This window comes from Epinephelus lanceolatus, chromosome 3, assembly GCF_041903045.1.
Source record: "Epinephelus lanceolatus isolate andai-2023 chromosome 3, ASM4190304v1, whole genome shotgun sequence".
Classification (NCBI taxonomy): domain Eukaryota; kingdom Metazoa; phylum Chordata; class Actinopteri; order Perciformes; family Serranidae; genus Epinephelus; species Epinephelus lanceolatus.
Window position 1 is genome coordinate 47,157,227 of NC_135736.1, and position 15,645 is coordinate 47,172,871.

The 15,645-nt window shown below is 43.0% G+C and overlaps 1 protein-coding gene across 2 annotated transcripts in view; it reads left to right on the forward strand.

Moving 5' to 3' along the window:
- Window positions 1-15,645, forward strand: part of usp34 (ubiquitin specific peptidase 34) — a 75,801-nt gene that overhangs the window by 37,439 nt on the left and 22,717 nt on the right. Inside the window, exons 21-45 of one of the 2 annotated variants that reach the window (XM_033623736.2) lie at window positions 1,328-1,482; window positions 1,677-1,790; window positions 2,575-2,674; window positions 4,028-4,190; window positions 4,294-4,420; window positions 4,675-4,825; window positions 4,947-5,047; window positions 5,321-5,536; window positions 5,676-5,801; window positions 6,064-6,186; window positions 6,417-6,500; window positions 6,674-6,760; window positions 6,917-7,117; window positions 7,221-7,303; window positions 7,386-7,426; window positions 7,640-7,764; window positions 8,346-8,498; window positions 9,735-9,839; window positions 9,968-10,062; window positions 10,302-10,606; window positions 11,519-11,682; window positions 11,825-11,890; window positions 14,156-14,302; window positions 15,330-15,386; window positions 15,545-15,622. In XM_033623736.2, coding sequence (XP_033479627.2) covers window positions 1,328-1,482; window positions 1,677-1,790; window positions 2,575-2,674; window positions 4,028-4,190; window positions 4,294-4,420; window positions 4,675-4,825; window positions 4,947-5,047; window positions 5,321-5,536; window positions 5,676-5,801; window positions 6,064-6,186; window positions 6,417-6,500; window positions 6,674-6,760; window positions 6,917-7,117; window positions 7,221-7,303; window positions 7,386-7,426; window positions 7,640-7,764; window positions 8,346-8,498; window positions 9,735-9,839; window positions 9,968-10,062; window positions 10,302-10,606; window positions 11,519-11,682; window positions 11,825-11,890; window positions 14,156-14,302; window positions 15,330-15,386; window positions 15,545-15,622 — 3,167 coding nt within the window. The remainder of the gene's footprint in view (window positions 1-1,327; window positions 1,483-1,676; window positions 1,791-2,574; window positions 2,675-4,027; window positions 4,191-4,293; window positions 4,421-4,674; window positions 4,826-4,946; window positions 5,048-5,320; window positions 5,537-5,675; window positions 5,802-6,063; window positions 6,187-6,416; window positions 6,501-6,673; window positions 6,761-6,916; window positions 7,118-7,220; window positions 7,304-7,385; window positions 7,427-7,639; window positions 7,765-8,345; window positions 8,499-9,734; window positions 9,840-9,967; window positions 10,063-10,301; window positions 10,607-11,518; window positions 11,683-11,824; window positions 11,891-14,155; window positions 14,303-15,329; window positions 15,387-15,544; window positions 15,623-15,645) is intronic. The other variant, XM_078166490.1, reaches the window with a different exon arrangement.

Genomic DNA, 15,645 nt, shown 5'->3' on the forward strand with positions numbered 1-15,645 from the left:
TTTTGTTACCCTGAAAATCTCATACCGTTGCAACCCTACTCCTAAGACAATGGAGGTCAATGGTATTTCATTTGTGGTGCTCGCAATATTGAAAATGATTGAGAGCCAACATTATAATGCAAAATAACTGGAAAATTGTTGTTTCTCTTGATAATCCACTGGTTTTACTGTCAGCAGCGCTACTTAGCACATTTCAAGTGTCTGCACGTTTGGTGCTGTATTGAGAAGGAAGCAATGAGTGCCCCCAGGAAGTTGGAAAATCACATTAACATCTCATAGTAGTTTCAAAGATTTGAAGCAGAATGTGATTTTTAGTGACTTGGCTTAAATGTGCACGAACAGGTTTACGGTAGTTTTGCTTGGCGTCCCCAACACTGGTGTATTTAACATTAGTTTGGAAATGAACTCTTCATGTGTGTTTGGTTTCTCTTTGAGTCTCTTTGGGGAGCGCTGCTAAAATAGACCTCATTATGCAACCTGAGCTGCCCCACTGAGAACAATGCCCCCGCTGTCTGGCCATGTGAGAGAGAATGACGTAACACTGATGAGGAGAAAATATAACCTATGTCCAGTAGTATTTCACCAGATTTAGACGGGTTTAATCACCCTCAGGGATCATTCAAGTTTTATCTAAATTTAGCTCATTTTAAAGCCTCAGTTTCTAAAACACGGACTGCAGAAAGCAGGATGTGTTTTCACCTTGACTGAAACCTAAAGGCCTTTTGTACCGGTTTGCTCTAACATTACCAAACTGTACCAGGTAGATAGAGTCTGTCTGTCTGATTCATCTTTGCCATTTTTGTTTTTTCTTTGTAGCTCATTGTTGCATTTTAAATCCCAAGTTTTGCTCATTTTTTTGTTCTTGATCTCTCCGATAAATGTTGAGTCTTTAAGTATCATAGAATTAGACATAAAGAAACCCTGGTTGGTTAAAAAATTGTTGTTGTTACCTTGTTACCCCAACCTTTTTTGACTCATGGCCTCTTTAAATGAAGCAAAGTCCACTGATAGAGTCACAGGTTATGGCTGTAGTGTGGACTTGAGTTTTTAGGAGTTTTGTCAACGATAACTGTCTGAGTTTTCATTTTGAGAAATTTTATAGACATTAAGAGGTGAAAGTATCTAGTATTTAACACAAAAATCAACCTTAAAAACATAGCTTTGTGATCAGATATTATTTTTCTTTAACTCGTCATTACCCGAGTATGTATTCAAAGAGGTCCTTTGAGGTCCAGAACCCATGTTGGGAACCGGTTTGTGTTGTACTAAATATCAAAGCATGGGAGCCATGTTTGATTGAACTCCTGTGTGTGTTTGTGTGTTTCAGGACTGAGTCTGGAGCAGGTGGACATCCTGTGGCACTGCCTGGTGGAGGACGCCGAGTGCTACGACGACGCCCTGCACTGGTTCCTCAATCAGGTCCGCAGCAAGGACCAACATGCAATGGGCATGGAGACCTACAAACATCTTTTCCTTGAGAAGGTAGGGATGAGGGGAAGAACACAAATGCACTACAGCATGGGGGGGCGCCTTATCGTATCGTTCAGGTCTTCTTAGACTCTTTCAGCGACTTTAGGAGTGGAGACACACTAACAGCAGCACACAAGAGCAGCTGTGTGTTGATGTTGCTTTGTTTGTGTTTATGTGTGTGTTAATGTAACTGTGTGTGTCTCCAGATGCCCCAGCTGAAGCCAGAGACGATCAGCATGACGGGCCTCAACCTCTTTCAGCACCTCTGTAACCTCGCCCGCCTCGCCACCAGCGCACTGGACAACGCCTCCAGCTGTGAGGTACAGAAACTCCTCTGAACTTCAAGCTTCATTATCAAAATGGCATTTTAAAAACCTTTAATAACTTTATATTTATTTGTATTATATAAATCAGTTTTTCTTGGTGCAGTTTGTAAACAGTCACCCTGAGACTCATGAGCCATTTTGATCAAGCCTGTTTCACACATGCACTGCAACCCTAAATTTATTTGGACATTACCCAGAAGAGCTGTATGTGAGAGTGCAAACGTCAGTATCAGTTGGACCGGACATTAAACAGATCTTACCCTGCCAGCTCACTACAAAGTCTGCGTAATAATATCTGTTTAAGCCCATGAATGAATAAAGCATAGATGGACGACACTGTCTGGAGAATTCACAGGAAGCGAGTGGGCTTGTTAATGACTAATCTAATATGAAAAACTGGAATAATACAAATATCAGAAGGCGAAGTAGAAGGGTCATTTACATGAAGATCTCAATGAAAATTGCCAACTGGAGAGAAAAAGAGATTAGGGAGCTGCTGTCTGTAAGGGCAGACGCCAAAATCATCAGACAAATTCAAGGAATGGCCAGAGACGTGGTCGTTTATGACCAATTCATGAACAAAACACTGCGACTTCTGCAGCGCACTCTTTGCATTATGTTCTGCCTCCTGCACGCTCCACCCAGGCGAGTAATTCCAGTAGATGGAAATGGGTCTGACACAGGCAATCTCCTGTTGTGTGCTTCATGTGTGAAAGGGAAAAGTGCTTCAGAGTAGACAGACAGTTAAATCCCAGACTTTGTGTGTGTGTGTGTGCAGCTATGTGGGATGGACCAGCTGTGGGGGATCGCTCTTAGAGCTCAGTCTGCAGATATCAGCCGTGCCGCCATCCAGTACATCAACTCCTACTACATCAACGGTTTGTTTGCTTCCATCATTTACAATTTGAAAACACACACACACACACACACACACACACTTTACAGACCTGCATGCTAATATCAAACAGTGTCAAATACATGAATCAAAAAGCTGAACAGCTGAATATTAAATCTCTACACTGCCATTAAAAGTTTGTAATCTGCTGTTATATTGATGTTTTTCTTCTTACCTTTCATGATATTTTGACAGAGATAAACAGAATAATTCAGACACACAATGTATTATTTAGACTTCAAAAGAAACAGAATGACATGATTTAAACTTCCATTTAGTTTATGTCCCCACAGTGTTGCATGACGGGAGAGAATTGTTCGTAGGTTCAAGTGACCCTCGATAATTATTGAACCACAGCAGATTAGCTCGACTCTAAGTATTGAGTTACAGGGTTTCCATGGTCACAGAAAACCTGGCAAAGTCATGGAATTTCACGGTCTCATTTTCCAGGCCTGGAAATGTCATGGAATTAGTATAAATCATCGAAAGTTTTGGAAAACTCACTGAATTTTGTCGCGTGTAATGAAATTATTTGTTACAGTGAAGTTCTGGGGATAAACTTCCACATAATGTAACTAAACTGTAAAATTATTTTCTGTAAGTTAGCTGTTGACATAACGTAGCTCTAATATGCGTCACCTTAGGGCTGCATGATGTATCATTTCAGCATCAACATTGCAATGTGCAGCAGTTGCATTGAAGGACGTGCAATGTCAAGTAGGGGCAGGCGATATGGCCCTGAAATAATATCTCAATATTTCAGGGTATTTAGTATGACGTCAATATGACAATAAGCAGGAAGCAGGAAAACCGGAAGTTTATCATGAGTATCACAATATGAATTTTATGATTTAAAAAAAAAAAAAAAATCTACCGGTATTATCGTGAACGAGATGATAAGGCACAGCCCTGATGTCAAGTCAGGCAAATAAGCTCAAACTTATTTGATGTTTGATACAAATGGAAAACTTGCAGGGTTCTCATTTTCCATGACTTATACTGCCCAAGTCCTCCGCTTTTAGATGTATCTGTGTGACGTGGTGTGGTAGCATTTGAGATTACCAGCTTTAGAAAGGTTGTGTAGACAAACTCAGGTTTGGATTTATATGTTTTACGACTTGAACATATATTTCTTTGGCTTTTTTCCACTTATAAACAGAAAACTACTTTTATTGTCAAAGGACAGAGGGATGTTGTATGCTGTAAAGCCCTCTGAGGCAAATTGTGATTTGTGATATTGGGCTTTATAAATAAAATTGATTGACTGATTGATCTTAAAAGATGCATTAAAAGTTCCACCATCCTGCGTCGTGTCTTTGTATGTTGACATCTCCAGCTGGTAAGACGGGTCTGGAGAAGGAGCAGGAGTTTATCAGGAAGTGTATGGAGAGTCTGCTGATGGCTTCAGCCAACCTGGAGAAGGACGCCCACTCCAGCCTGACCAGCATCGAGAGGGGGCTGCTCATGCTCAAAACACACCTGGAGGCCTTTCGACGCAGGTACGCACACACCAGGAAGGTCAACAGGAGATAAATGGATATTAATATAAACACAGACTGCATTTAATTATCTCAACAACACACTGTTTTCTGTCCCTGTCAGGTTTGCGTACCACCTGCGACAGTGGCAGATCGAGGGAACAGGAATCAGCAGCCACCTGAAGGCTCTGAGCGACAAACAGTCTCTGCCGCTCAGGATCGTCTGTCAGCCCGCTGGCCTTCCTGACAAGGTGACAAATCTACACTGGTACACAATAATTGTCATTACTGCACTTCAGCATCTAGTGTGAACATGGTGTAGGATGAGAAAACAAGGGCCAAATAAGGTGCTAATCTAGAATATATACTGTAATTACAGTGCCAAAACAGGTGAACAGAACCAGTTATAAAAAATATAAACTGGTTAACAGTAGGGATCAGTCTAATTTAATTTAATTTAAATATCAGGCTGTTACATCAGTACACGTAACCTCTGTTGTTGCAGATGACGATCGAGATGTACCCCAGCGACCAGGTAGCAGACCTGCGAGCTGAGGTGACTCACTGGTACGAGAATCTGCAGAAGGAGCAGATGAACCAGCAGGCTCAGCTGCAGGAGTTCGGCCAGAGCGGCCGGCAGCCAGGAGACTTCCCAGGTCAGCTCGCTCAGAATCTCTCCCTGTTTTTGTTTACCTACAAACAGGTCACACTGTCGGTGGGTCCCCCTCGTTTTATGCTGTGTGTGAGCTTGTGTGTGAAGTCTCTTGTCTCATGCAGGGGGTTTGATGGGACCAGTGCGGATGATCTCCTCTGGCCACGAGCTGACCACTGACTACGACGAGAAGACTCTGCATGAGCTGGGCTTCAAAGACATGCAGGTGACTGCTGTGTTTTTGTCCTCATGTTTGTCAGTACTTGGAAAAAAACAACAACAAGACAGAGCACAGTTTGGTCGCGTACTTTGGTTTAAATGGAATATATTTGTTTTATAATTGATTATAACTTTTCCCAGTCCGAAAATTTGCATTTAGATTTTTTTCCCCCAATTATGTGGTAAAACTATAATAATGTCTTGTAGTTGTGTTGTCATTTGAAATCTACAACACAGATGAGTTATCGCTGATGTCATCTTTGTCTGTTTATAATCCCAGATGGTGTTCGTGTCTCTGGGAGCTCCTCGGCGGGAGAGGAAAGGGGAGGGCGTCCAGCTGCCGGCCTCCTGCCTGCCTCCTCCCCAGAAGGAGCACATCCCCATGCTGCTGCTCCTCCAGGAGCCACACCTCACTACGCTGTTTGACCTGCTGGAGATGCTAGCATGCTTCAAACCGCCCAGCGCCAACACCGAGAAGGTCCATGAAAACCCTGAGGTGGGTGTGATTGAAGGAGGGAACCTTCAACTTTTATGTCATGCTTTAAGTATTGCAGAGAAACTTATAATGAGCACAGAAAGATTACACAGGCTTTTTTATAAAAGGATTTCATTAATGTGTGTGTGTGTCCATGCAGAGTGTACGGTGTGAGGAGCTTCACCTCCATGCAGAGAATCTGTCTCGTCGGGTCTGGGAGCTGCTGATGCTGCTTCCTACATGTCCCAAGATGCTTCAGGCCTTCCAGAACATCTCAGACGACACGGTCAGTCAACCACACTCACTGGACAACATCTGTGAGCTAATGGCTCGATAACTAAACAGCCATTTGTGGTGTCAGTCTCTCAGAATCAAAAAGCAAAGGTGTTTTTTCAACATTCAACAAGCATACATAGAGAAGAGGAAACTCAGAGATCAATTTCTAATCATGCAGGAGGAGGAAATAGAAGAAGCCCCAGCAAATTCAAATTGTGACGTGTGTTTTTGTATCAAACGGCGAATAACTCATTTTGTTTTTGTGTGTATAGAATGGGGAGGGTCTGTGCTGGAAGGAGCTGCTTAGAATTAAAAGTGCCCACAAGCTGCTGTACGCTCTGGAGATCATTGAGGCTCTGGGCAAACCCAACCGACGCATCCACCGAGAGTCCACTGTGAGGAATAACACACCTAACTTTTATTTTTAAAAGGATGTTTTTTACATGGTTTTGTCATTTGTTCTGGAGATTTCTTTCCTTTGTACAATGTGAAGGCAGAATGAGCAATATATTGAAGTCATACAACCTTAGCTACGACAGTGAAACATAAAAACATTCTCCAGCTGCACTTGTTTGAAGAGTTTGTATATCTTACTCTGTGTGTGTTTGTGTCTCTGTGTTTTCAGGGCAGCTACAGTGATCTGTATCCAGACTCTGATGACTCCAGTGAGGATCAGATAGAAAACAGCAAGAACACCTGGAGCTGCAAGGTAGAAGACAGCGCACATCTGTGACAGAAAAACTTAACTGATCCAACACTGACAAACTATCCACATTGAACTTGCAGTTTACGTATTTAGTTTGGAATAGTATCATATATGGAATGTTAATGTGCATGTGAACGGAGTCAGTCGGATTCAGTCTTTTTGTTTCTGTCCTCCAGTTTGTTTCGTCAGGAGGCCTCCAGCTGCTCCTGGAAATCTTCAACTCAGGCATCCTGGAGCCCAAAGACCAGGAGTCCTGGACCGTGGTGAGAGAGACTACCTCGCTTTGAGTGAAATTTTCAGGGGAAAGATTAATCTTGGAATGAGTTGTTCAATTTATTTGTTTCCAAACATGTTAGAGCTTCTTTTTGGATCTTTGTTCCAAAGTGTGGTTTTCATTTTGCTTTCTGTCTCCTCTGTAGTGGCTGCTGGACTGCCTGGCCTGCCTGCTGAAGTTGATCTGCCAGTTTGCAGTGGACCCCGCAGACCTGGACCTGGCCTACCACGATGTCTTCTCCTGGTCCGGCCTCGCTGACAGCCAGCGCAAGCGGGCGTGGCCGGGCAAATCCCGCAAGTCCACCGTAGAGCACGGGAAAGGTCTGCACATCCCCCGGCTGACTGAGGTACATGTTCCACCAGCTTGGACCACTAACAGCTGATTATTGAAGCTTTTGAAGTGATTGTTCTGGGACTCGACCTTTGTCTGATCTGTCTGTTGGTTTGCAGGTGTTTCTCAGCCTGGTACAGGGCACCAACCTCATCCAACGTTTGATCAACGTGGCCTACACCTACGACAACCTCGCACACCGGTGAGTGCAAAATAATTTTCTTCTGGTATTTAAATGCTAATTACATCAAGTATAATTAACATGTTGTCTTACTGTTCGACAGAGTTCTTAAGGCTCAGTCTGACCACCGGTCCCGTCACGAAGGTGAGAACTTAAAATGATTCATTAACATTTGGGAGACGTGATGTGTATCTACACATGATGATAAAATTCTGAAAGGAAAAAGGAAAGAAACCTCAACATCTGTCCTACAATAACAAATCAAATAAAAACAACGAAACCTGATGCTGTAAAAGGAAACCGTCTAAGCTGTTACGTTTGGCAGTGACATGACTGTGATGTTTCTTTCTCCACCAGTGACTCACTACTCCATGTGGCTGCTGGTGAGCTGGGCTCACTGCTCCTCCACAGTGAAGTCCAGTCTAGCCGATAGCGACCACCTTCATGACTGGCTGAAGAAACTCACCCTGCTGGTGCCTGAGGTGAGTCGGTCCAAACATCCACAAGTCCCTCAAAAGTTTACGGTGAAAGTTACTCAAGTCAGTAAAAATGACAAATCCACCTGCCAGCATTTTTGAACACCGCTGATCTACACCTTATATATATTGTTTGTTAAATTCCAACAAACCCAAACTGCAAAAGCGACAAATTGTGATTATACTTTGTGAAATAAACGAGATGTAACATGTTCATTAAGGAGTGATAGAGGTGCTGGTAGATGGATTTTATCACCTTAGGACAGAGCCAGGCTAGCTGTTTCAGTCTTTGATCTAAACTAACCAGCTTCAGGTATCAGTCTCGTATAGATCTTATAAATATTATCTTAATTATGACATGGGAGTGCTTAATTTGATGCACAAGGTACAAGTGCTCTGCATTGCAAAGCTGTCAATGTCATACCTAAAGAGTTGGATAAAGTATGGAAGCCTGATTGATCCAAGTGATGGCACCAAATCGCAGGATTGAGTCGCAGTGTATGTGGTTAGCTGAGCCAAGAAATCAGCTGCAGATGTTAACCAACATATTTATCAGTTTGTTGACGTGTTGTTTTTGTTGTTTTCAGCCGGCTGTGAGACACGAGGCATGTAACGGCCTCTACAAGCTCTCCCTCTCAGGTTTGGAGGGTGGAGAGTCCATCAACAGGTCCTTCCTGCTGCTCGCCGCCTCCACGCTCCTCAAGTTCCTGCCTGACGCACAGGCCCTCAAGCCACTCAGGGTAGGTCGCACACACTCGCACACACTCAGTAGAAGAAAATACACATGCACAGGAAACTCTTCTGCAAGCTACACTCTGTGTCAGAAGTCCTCTGAGGACGATGATCTGACTCAATTTGAGCTTTGCTACAGTGACACCAGTTTGTCTCTGTGAGACATTGTCCCTCCAGTGGGAATAATGCAGGAGACACGGGGACACACTCTGAATAAAGACGTCCAGTGGAATTTTTCTCTTGTAAACAAGCAAAAGTTATGTTTACATTCAGTGTTACTTGCCAGAATTTGCTGGGTGTATCCTTGATGTCCCAAAAAAGCACTTCATTCCTCATAAAAGACATTAAAGCTTTTTTTTTTGGGGGGGGGGGGGGGGGGGAGGGGACATTTTTACAGTCTTTGTAGTTTGCATCTTCTTCTTCCCTGTCCTTATGGAACCAATGGCAGGGCTGTGTATGGCATCACCCATGTACACAAATCAGAATCTCAGACATAAAACAGTGCAAAAGTTAAATATTACAAATACAATTCAATATATATATAAAATAGAATAAAATTTAGGGTATATTATTGTAGTAGAGTGGTTTGCAGTAGTGATTAAATTAATAAACTGTAATGCAGAGAGGTTGTGCCCATAAATAAACTACTTAGAAGTCAAAAATGTCCACCCTAACTTAATGTCACATCATGGCCGTCACCCCTGCTGCAGATGGTTGGTGGTAACCTGCAGAAATTCTGACTGATATTTAGAATTTAACTTCACAGAGCCTGAAATTTATTTTTCAGCAGGGGGGAATCGTCCCCTTAAATGCTTCACATTTTAACGATTTAAGTATTGTTGCGTCTTCGTTACCTTCGAACGAGACATTTGTATCTACATACGGAGCAGGTCCATTTCCACAGAGTCTGCCATGTTGTTCTACAGTAGCCCAGAAAGGACAAACTAAACACTGGCTCTACATAGGGCCATTTTTGTTTTCGCATCAACCATTGTAGTTGTCCTATACCCTTGGCACACAGGAGTAGTGCTGTACATTGGTCCATCAGGTTTACATGCATTTTTTTTTTTAAATTTCCCAGATTATAAGTGCTAGATTTGCAAAGGCCGATGAAATTATGTGCAGACCTCGCAATCCAGCACAGAAATGCAGGCTCTGCTTCAGTTTTTGAGGATCTTACTGAGTGCAGAATGTGTGAACTTTGCCATCATTGGTGTAGTTTAATGGTATCGTGTGTTTTGAAGGTGGAGGACTATGAAGAGGAGCCTCTGTTGAGGACGGGCTGTAAGGAATACTTCTGGCTGCTCTGTAAACTCATCGACAACATCCACGTTAAAGACGCCAGCCAGGTGGGAGCCTCACTGATCACAGTACTGATGATCATATTGATCTGTAGTCGGTCGATTGAAAACAGTTGGTAGTGTTTGTGTGATGTTTTATTGAGCTGTTGCTAGTATTGGTCTGTTTGAACTCACAGAAGGTCTCTCCCTCTCTGTCGCTGGCCGGCTCGATGCAGACCACCCTGCTGGACCTGGACGCTCTCGCCCGACACCTCGCCGACTGCATCAGGAGGTCAGACTGTCGCACACTCAACATCGGAACTTTACATACAGTAAACTGTAACTGTGCAATAGTTTGGTGCATTGACAGCCTGCAGGTGTGATGAGCTGTGACCAACTTCTCTCTACCAACAAGCTTTGTGATCAGCTCTATAAGAAATAAACTGACTTGTGGTGAACTGTAGAGCATGTTGTCCAGTCGAAAAGTATAACACCAACCCGCAGTGACCTCAGTCTTCTTCTCTCCTCCAGCCGTGAGATCCTAGACCAGCAGGACGGCACGATCGAGGATGACGGGCTGACCGGCCTCCTGCGACTCGCCACCAGTGTCCTCAAACACAAGCCTCCCTTCAAGTTCTCCCGCGAGGGTCAGGAGTTCCTGCGCGACGTCCACAACCTCCTCTTCCTCCTGCCCAGCCTGGCCGACAGGGCTCAGCCGAAATGCAAGTCCCACGCTGCCCGGGCCGCTGCCTACGACCTGCTGGTGGAGACGGTGAAGGGCTCAGTGGAGAACTACCGGCTGCTCCACAACTGGGTCATGTCACAGCACATGCAAGGTGAGGACGCTGGTTAATACACTTTTTGATTGGTTAGTTTGTTACCAGCAGAACCTGGGACCGGTTGCACAAAACACAGTCAGTGAAGATTTTCCTTAAAATCCAAGATTTCTTTAAAATAAAATTGTTTGCCCAAAACACCCTTAAGTCTACTCCTTAAGGGTTCCTTTAAATGTTCACTTAAGTATTTCTGGTTTTCCCCTTGCCCTGGTCTTATACTTCAAGAATCGCTGGACCGTTGCACCAAAGACCTTAGTAACCAATGCAAGGCAAAAAATAAACTCAAGGTACTCTTGACTAAACTTGACTCACTAATATCATCGATAACCACCTAAATTAAATGCAGATATTTTGGACTGAGGTCGATTTCCTTCAGAATAAATCCTTTGAAGCTGCATCGAGTGATTTTGTCCACTTAGGTGGTTAAAAACTTCAAACAAGCTGACAGACACACAACACTGTATGACCAGCTCTGTCCACCTAATGGTCCAATATGCACTTGATTATAAAAGTAGGAAACTCTTCTGCAAGCTACACTCTGTGTCAGAAGTCCTCAGGGACAATGATCTGACTCAATTTGAGCTTTGCTACAGTGAATCCAGTTTCTGTGAGACATTGTCCCTCTGGTGGGAATGATGCTGGAGAGACTGGGACAGCCTCAATGAACTACACAGTTAACGTGTTTTAAAACTACAACAGTGAGCTGAAATGGCTGAAAAGCTCCAGAGCTGCAGAGTTGGTGAGATAACAATCTGCTCAACATGACACTCACAAGTTAATGTCAAGAAATGGTGATTAGCGTAGGCTTTACAGGGACGTGTGCTTTCTGGCAAAAGTGCCACCAGGTACACCCGAAAAGCCTCTGATACACACGCTGAACATTAAATCCGTCATGTGGTATTCTTCCTCCAGCTTCTCATGCTCCGTATAAATGGGACTACTGGCCCCACGATGACGTTCGGGCTGAGTGCCGCTTCGTGGGTCTGACTAACCTGGGAGCAACCTGTTACCTGGCCTCCACCATCCAGCAGCTCTACATGATCCCTGAGGCTCGCCAGGCCGTCTTCACTGCCAAGGTCAGCACCTGCAAGACAAACTGAGGGCAGAACACCCCAAAAGAGCATCATTCACATTCAACACAGAATGTGGATTCTCATCTTGTGTGTGTGTGTGTGTGTGTGTGTGTGTGTGTGTGTGTGTGTGTGTGCGTGCGCGCAGTACGCGGAGGATATCAAACATAAGACCACGCTGCTGGAGCTGCAGAAGATGTTCACATATCTCATGGTGAGTTTTACATCTGTTCCTCTGACTGTCCTTAAAGTCATCCTGTACTTTGCATTTTATTAACGCCACAGAGATCAGTGAAACAAATCATGAAAACATGTGTTCATCATCATCTTAAAGATTTGTGAAAGAGCAGTCGGATGTCAAACAATTGCATGTTAAAACGTTAACGCTTAAATATGTAAATGTGAATGTCAAAAACAGCATAGGCAGCCCTAGACTCAAGTGCAGTTCAGTTTTTTATCGAAACCCACTGTGAGGCTCAAACAGAACTTAAAGAAATAGTTCACCCAAAACAATACAAATTGTATATGGGTCTTACCTCCCCAGGCTCCCTGTGGTTCCAGAAAAAGTTTTCTATCGAGTAGCCTTAAGAAGAGCGGAGCACCCAAAAATTGAGAGCATATCAGTGCAAAGGACTTTGACGAAGGCTGAACAAAAAGCAACAAAAAAGGTTATAAAATGTCTGAAAATCTTGCTGAAAATTCCCGTGCAGCATTATCCAAGTGTCTTTTATCCATATTTGGGCTGAACTAATGCTGAACAAAGCATTTCCTTCTCTGACGGACTGGCTACACCCTACGAGTAAACACACCCAAAATCTGATACTTTGAGAAATGCTGCTCAGGAGTTTTTCAGAAAATGTTTTGGATGTTTTCGTGATACTTCTTAAAGTCTTTCGTCAGCAGGGGTTTTTTTGTTTTTTTTTGTAAAGTTTTTTTTTTTTTTTTTTTTGAGGTTTTTTAGCCTTTAATGGATAGGACAGACATGCGTGAAGGGGGGAGAGAGAGAGGGAATGACATGCAGCAAAGGGCCACAGGCTGGAGTCGAACCTGGGCCGCTGCAGCAACAGCCTTGTACATGGGGCGCCTGCTCTACCACTAAGCCACCAGCGATCCCCCAGACACAGTTTGATAGACAACTTTTTCCAGGACCATAGAAAGTGAAATCTTCCTTTAAAGCAAATTGTCTTCACTCACACCATTGCCATTGCCCCCACCATCATTTTTTAAATTTCTTTTTTAAAAATATTTAGTGAAATGATGGACACTACTGAGAGAGCTGACCGACATGATGATGGCGGAAGATTTGTTGTCAATATTTTGGATTTAAATCCAATGCTAATGCTAATAGGGAGCTTAACAACATAAATGAGGAAAAAGGAGTTGGTTACATGACTAAGAAGTTGGAGGTTGGATGCCTGTTGTCCACAACTGCTCCTTTGCTCCCTGCAATATTTCAAACTGATTCATCGTCAGCAAAAGTCGAAAATGGCCATTATCTTGTTTTGTAGACGCACTTTTGATGAATGATAGTGGTGGTGCTAATCTCACTGACAAACACATTGCATTTCCTGTAGGGCTGCCTTGTAATCGTTGACCAGAAAGATCTCATTAGTTGCTTAGTTACAGAAAACAAACAAACAAACAAACAAACAAACATGAAATTCTATCAGGAGCTGCGCCTTGTCAAAATAAATCCAAACCTATATGACTGGACCATGTGTGACTTTAATGTGAAAGGACAGACACAGGAAGTGTCCACGCTCAGCAGTCAGACAGGAGTCAGGTTAATTTCCAGGGCTGGTACCTGCAGTTATTCCACAGGCTAGTTAATAACATGTCGGGCAGGAAATCCAAAGTGTGGGATCATTTTGAGAAGGTGAAGGACGAACCCAAGGTGATATGTAAACTCATCTTCATTGGTCGACTACAAACATGACGTATCATCTGAAACATGGAAGTAGCTACATGCCCATTAGCCCACAGCGTCATTAACAGGCGGCTCGCTCAGTGTGTGACGTGCACTTGTAGATAAAATATAGGCCTATATTAATGAAGGTTCATTAGTACGGTTTGTATTTCTCTGTAATGTAGCACAGTGTTAACAATGTTACTGATACTATTCTTTCTCACACCTTCAACTCAAACCACCAAAATATATCATTTAATCATTACATTCATATCAGAAATATGCAGGAGACTAGTCCACTGATGGACCCTGATGAGGACTGTTGGTCCACTGATGGACCCTGATGAGGACTGTTGGGCGACTAGGAATTTTTATCTGTGTGCAGCCCTAATTTCCTGTGACCCCTTCATATAGTGAAAACAGAATTTTGATTTAGCACATGTCCATAAAGTAACATGCAAAATGTTGCTTCTTCCTTGTTGGTGAAATTAAAAAAGGTTCAGACAGTCTGAATCAACCACACAACTGTTACATCATCTAAACTCTCCATTTCCTCCTCCTTTGACTGTTCAGGAGAGTGAGAGGAAAGCATACAACCCGCGGCCGTTCTGTAAAACCTACACGATGGACAAGCAGCCTCTGAACACCGGGGAGCAGAAGGACATGACGGAGTTCTTCACGGACCTCATCACCAAGATAGAGGAGATGTCCCAGGAGCTGGTAAACACACTTCGCACAAGTCTGACCAGTAACAACTCCTCATTGAGACACAGAAGCTATTTTTATTTAATTTGTGATTTACATCTTGAAACATTTTGCAGAGGTCTTAGATGTAAAAAACTGATGATGTGGAAATGTTTTTAATTTTTTATTCATAATGTTTCTGAATTCAGCACTTTGTAGGAATAAAGACAACACATTTACTGATTACGGAATTACCCAATGATGACAGGAGTTGGTCATAAAAAATTCAGAAGCCCTGATCATTGTCTTCCTTATTCACATGCTAAAGGTGCATGTTTAGATTCCCTGCCTTTCTAGTTGTTATTAATGCTTTTTGTCTTTCACGTTGCCCTTCTCAGACCTCTGATTGTCTCGCATTTAGAGTGGTGTTGTGGGGGGGTAGTATATTTTGATAGTCCAATAACACCCTATAACATAATGCTCCCACTACTCAATGCATTCATGTAAGACTACTAATCACCTCACTGCCACTGTAGGATTAATGGCAGCATATTTAGACATATCATTTTAACATTTTTAATCAATATTTCAGAGGTAACATATTTTGATAGTCCAATACCACCCTATCAAATAATGCTCCCGCTCATACCTGTCAAGTCTCCCGTTTTGGCCGGGAAACTACCGTATTTTACCCCCTTTCCCGCCGTCCTCCCGTATTAGTATTTTCCCGTAAATCTCCCGTAATAATATAATTAAAAAAAAAAAAAAAACAACATTCCTCTGCCTCTCCAAACTGAATGGTCACTAGCCTCACGAGAACTGCCACCTGCAGTAGCCTGGGTGGCAGTTGTGGCCTCTTTCGTTGGTGTCATGACTGCCCAGTAGTACCTGGACAACCGAGCCATGGGGCCATTCAGAGTTAAAGAAAAAAAAGCACATATGCAAAAAGGACACATGCACATTAGGAAGATTTTGAGAAGCAAACAAGTTTTGTTTTAAGTTAAAGTTTGAATGAAAATGTGAACAACTGTATTAACGAATGTCACCTTATTTGTTCTCTCAGAAAAACACAGTGAAGACTCTGTTTGGAGGCGTCATCACCAACAATGTGGTCTCTCTGGTGAGTCTGAACATCAAAAGAAGCTTAGCATTTTCCTAGCGTAGTGCCAGGGGTTAAACTACTCTCATCTCATGGTCTCATTCAGGAGTTACAAAGTTGACCTAATGGTGAATTTCAAATTTGAGTTTGAGTGACACTTTGTGCCGTTTGTCCTGCAGGACTGTGATCACGTCAGTCAGACTGCAGAGGAGTTTTACACAGTAAGGTGTCAGGTGGCCGACATGAAGAACATCTACGTGAGTCTCTGAAACACATCAGT